Genomic DNA, 4,936 nt, shown 5'->3' with positions numbered 1-4,936 from the left:
GCTCTTGTGTAACATGAAAATTAATTCCCCTGCTTATTCTAGGATATGCTTTATATAGGGTAATGTGGAAACTTGCTCATGTAAGCAGGTATGGAAAATAACTAAAACTTAGTAGTTTAAGAAGTCAGGTGTTTTATCTGTAGCATCAACCAAGATTAGAAAATTAAGTATAACTTGCATGAGGCATATGCCCTTGACTTGTACCTGTTAGATGGATGAGAGAATTTGTAATATTACTTAGCCAGCAATACTTTATTTTGTTTGGGGCAGTCACTTCTCTATAATGGATTTAAATAGTGGTAAATTGCATGTAAAATTAGTAAACCTTGTTTTGAGTTTAAGCCCAGCATTTCTACAGTTCATAATCACGAAGTTCACTCTGACATCATCCTAAGAAGACAGACTGTTTTTCTTTATCTTGCAGTACAAATGTTACTGGATCTAGTTAATTAAAGATATTTTTGAGTGCAAGGAATGATGTCAGAATAAAATCAACATCTCGAAGGTAGATTTCAAAGTCATTGCTTCTTTCTAAAGTTTGCTGTTTATATAAATGAATTAAACATTAGTTGGATATGTGAATCTGATACATAAAATGAGTAGTTCTCCTTAAATCTACTGTTAGTGTCTTGCATTTTTCCTGTGAAATTAGGTGCTGGTTGGTGTATTTCAAAATAGTTGCACTTCAGGTTTTGCTCATATAACAACTGAGTTCACAAAGCCACCACACGGATAAAAACCAGCACTTGTGTTAGAAAAAATCTATCTCATAGATAAATTTAAATAATATTGTTTGTAAAAGCAGTATTAAAAGAAGGTTAGTTTACAACTTCCAACTGCTAAACAAGTGATTATACTTTTCTGTAGTTCAATTCTTGTTATTTTCTGGTGTAATATTTCTTTCGTGTTACTATAGCTGGCAGGGAATAATAAGTTACCAGATGTCCTTAAGTAGAAAAATTCATTCTCCAGTTATGATGATTACATTATTTTTATATTTAGGAAAACAAGCATAACTTTACCAAATATACATTCTACACACTAAGGCATGCCAGACACTCCTCTAGTCTTTATGTCCTGAATGAATTTGGACATCCGTCCTGATAGACTTTCCTTCTTGTCAATTGACTAGAAGCTTGACGAAGTCTTTTAGTCGATTGTGAAAAATGAGCAGCTGTTTCTGTTCAGATTCTCAGAAACCCCTTCCTCTGAACTGCAGCAGCCGGAAGCCCTCTGGTCTCTACTTCGGAGACTTTGGAATTATATTCTGTTCTATAAAGCTTCCTATACCAGTTTCATGACTGTACTTTTTAGTTTCTTCAGTAAGATAATTTTTGACTGTGTTTGCTGAGTCTCTCCTTCAAGGGGAGGAGCTAGGACTGTGGGAATCTCTTCTACTCATGGGAGGAGTTCTCTTTGGTTGTTAAATTCTTTGTTTGTTGGAATATGCTTTGGGGAGAGGTCAGATCAGAGCAAACCCTCGTGGTCAGTATGTTTAATGTTCATGAAGGCATAGAAAGATAAGAATGGCTGTTTGCCATCACTCTGTTGACAGGTCATCCATTAGTACCATTAAAGTAATTTCAAACCTTCCTTGTACCCAGATTAGATTGATTGGTTTAGATTCGTGTGGTCTACAGAACTCTATTGGCTGGGGTCAGGGTGCTTGGACAACTGTGAAAAGATCTATGAAAAATAACTAAGAAAACTAGTCAATAAACATAGATTTGTTTTTTAGAAGTATAGGCATGTGTTTACCTGTTGAAAATTCCTAATCTTGACTGTTAGCTTAAAGAAGATAAGCCTGTAATTGGCCTCTGGCTGACTTGTCTCTCATGTTGTTAAAAAATGGAAGGTTTGACAATAAGTAATAACTGCTTAGGGCTGGTATATTTGCTTTAAATTTATTAATTGCTGATTTAAATAATTCAAATTAATGAAAGCATATCCTGTTAATCTCTGAAGAGTGCTAGAGTTTTAAAATACAAAACTCTTAAATATTATGCTTAAAAAAGGGAAGTTGTACTGGAGTCACCAAACTGGTTCATTCAGAATTCAGCATTAGAGGATCCATCATTTTTTGTGGTTTTGGAGAGGCATACATTCGCATTTAACTGTCCTGGATACAAATTCTCTAACCAAACTCCTTACAAGTGGGGAAGTGATTTTTTTGTTGTTGTTGTTGTTCAAGAACATTCAGAAATCTCTGTCTATATTTAGTGTATTAATATAGTTGATTGTTACCATTCTGCTAAATAATGCTTAGGAACCATGCATATAGTTACTATTTAGTCTTGTTACCTTTTCACACATTCTTACAAAAGGCCTATTTCAGTTTGCTATGACAAACAGTTCTAGAAGTTTTTAGGCTATCATCCTACTATACTACTTTGCTGAAAGCATTTAATCAGAGACTCAAGGAAGTTATCAGCTTTTCAAGGAAGCAGTAACATTCAGCACTAATGGTGTTCTGGCTGCTGCTTTGGAAAGATTTCAGGTTGAATGAAAGAATGGAGGTATTTCTTTCGTACAGCTTCCCTCATCCAGCTGCTGTTCCTAACACCTTCTCAGCTTCCAAGCATATCTATTTTCAGGATGAATATTCTTCAAATCGTGATTGACTATCACAAAGATTCCACAGTAATTAATTAATTTCTTAATCTGAAAGTACTCATCATTTTGATACAGATATTTCCAACTATGATGGCCATAATCTGTCTCCAGGAATATTGTCCCTAAGGACAGGTGAGAGGGAACTGCTGAGAAATCCAGCTGCTCTTTTTTTCCGTTTCAGACTTGTGGTTCCTATAGAGTTTTGTTCCTTGCACTACAGTGACCCATTTAATTTGGCAGAACTTCTCAACTGTTTTTTAGAATAAAGTACCTTATGATCTTGCTTTAGTGAGCACGTTGCAATGTAAAGAGAACATCCATGTGGCTTTGCCAAGCCAAAAGCACGTATGAAAGAATAACTGGGATCAGACTGTGCTCTAAACTGTTGCAAGTTTTTTCAAAGAATTGAACAACCAGTGGTATCTACATTCAGAGTCGTGGGGGAGGAGTGAATAACATTTCTAAAAAGAAAAGAATCTGAAAACAACAAACTTGGATACCTGATATCCAGTATACTCAGAAAGCTCTTCTGTGGCTTACTGCATGTTCCTCATATGAAGACTGTTACAAAGAGTGAAGCAAAAAATACCCTGATTATACTTGATTGGTCTCAAGAGCTTGTAAGCCTACATGTTCAAAACTGTGGCAAGCTTTGAATCTAGGTTTGCAGAAAAAGAAAAACATTAGTCTGATATATTGGCAAAGTACTAGTTCCTAATAATAACAAGAAATTCTATCTATGGAGTGAAGTGGATGAAGCTTGGATACTGATGCCTTGAAGGATATGAAGCGTATTTGAATGAATATTGGAAAAGTTCCTAAGTTCATCTGTTCATCAAAGCCCTAAGAGATCTTGGGCCTCATAACTTAACAAAATAGATGTATATAAACTTGCATATATTTGATTGTTAAAGAGAAGATATGAAGACATCTGTTTTCTGAGGGTTTACTCTCTCCTCACCTTTATGATTCTCTATTGATTATTCTCTCATAGTTCAAGATGAGTTCAAGGTTTTATAAAGCCCTTGAAGCCCACAGGTGTGTTTCAGCTTTCAGATTTCTGCAGCTATCAGGCAACTTAAAAAGTTTTTGTGCTCATGTCAATGGAGTTTTTAAATTTTTTCTCAGTGAAGATAGCGGTACTCTGTACTCATCCCATCTTCTGTGCCCTAGTTCAGCCTTGTATTTTCATATACTTGGGCCAGCTTTTTTTATCCTAGATCCAGAAATCCCACAGACGCAAAACAATAATGATCAAGTCTAGTTCTGAGGATTGCTATCTAGCTGTACTGGAAACATGAAGAAATCTGTGAGTAATCTGTAACTCTGTCTGCAATCACCTTGCCATTTAGGAAAATAAAACTTCGAAGGTGTCCCTTTCTGCTCAGATAAGATGTCAACAGGTTCTGGTTATAATAACTTACTAAAATATCAATATTCAGTTGTCAAGAGAAATGAAGAAGGTCCATCAGAAGTGCTCTGTATTTAGAAGGAAAATGTATGCCAAGCTGTGATGTCATCATCTACTTATATGTTCTCAACTTACAATTTGACGTTTTGGATGATGAAGAACAGCAGCATTTTGAGCCTGGTCAGTTACAGAAGTTCAAGAGAGAAAATTGGTCCTACTTGAATTATTTTGGTTGTTTAATCTTGGAGCCTTCAGCATGAGGGCTCTGAAAGGTGAGTTTTGGTTGATCCAGCTACAGCTGTTTAAGGCATCACAGCTTCTGGTCATCTACCTTGCTCTTACACTAGCGGTAGAAGAGGGAAACATTTGCTTGGCTCTTAACTGACTTGTTCTGCCTGGTAGGTTAATGCAAACCATCTTCACTAGTGCCTTAAGGTGATGCATGGGACAATGAAATGAAATATGAATGCATGTTCCCTTCTGCTACAGGTGATAACCTCAGTTAAAGGAATGGGGCAGGTAACTGACAACAGTGATGACTAACAGTAACAAGCTACTGTTAGATCCAGCATCAGAGCTTTACAGAACTTGTTCAGTGTGGCTGGCATTTCTGGGTTAAAATGAAAAAGCTGACTGACTTTTTCCTAAGAACATAAGTTTCTCATTTCGTGTTTCAAAATTTAAAAAGTTTTACTTGAGAAATAAGGTACTGATGTGTGTGGACGTATGTGTATCAACATATATGTTCTTGGTTTTCGTTAAATAATCAAATTTGAAACCTATTAGTCTGGAAGCTTCTACTTCATGACCATTCCTAAGACCTGTCATGAAGCTCAGTGAGGTCAAAGCCTCTTAGTCATATGGAGAAAAATACTTTTTATTACTCAATGAAGGTTTAAAAACTATATTCAT

General features: G+C 35.9%; 1 protein-coding gene across 1 annotated transcript in view; it reads left to right on the top strand.

Annotated features, from left to right (window-relative positions):
- Positions 1-4,280: 4,280 nt before the first annotated feature.
- LOC104497977 (nipped-B-like protein) overlaps positions 4,281-4,936 on the top strand; it is a gene marked incomplete at its 3' end in the record, with an annotated part of 17,139 nt that continues 16,483 nt past the window's right edge. The window contains exon 1 of the mRNA XM_010141291.1: positions 4,281-4,296. Coding sequence (XP_010139593.1) covers positions 4,281-4,296 — 16 coding nt within the window. The remainder of the gene's footprint in view (positions 4,297-4,936) is intronic.

This window comes from Buceros rhinoceros, unplaced genomic scaffold (assembly GCF_000710305.1).
Source record: "Buceros rhinoceros silvestris isolate BGI_N320 unplaced genomic scaffold, ASM71030v1 scaffold39448, whole genome shotgun sequence".
NCBI classification, from domain to species: Eukaryota; Metazoa; Chordata; class Aves; order Bucerotiformes; family Bucerotidae; genus Buceros; species Buceros rhinoceros.
Note: the sequence above shows the minus strand (reverse complement) of the source record. Positions and strands in the feature narration are given on the sequence as shown.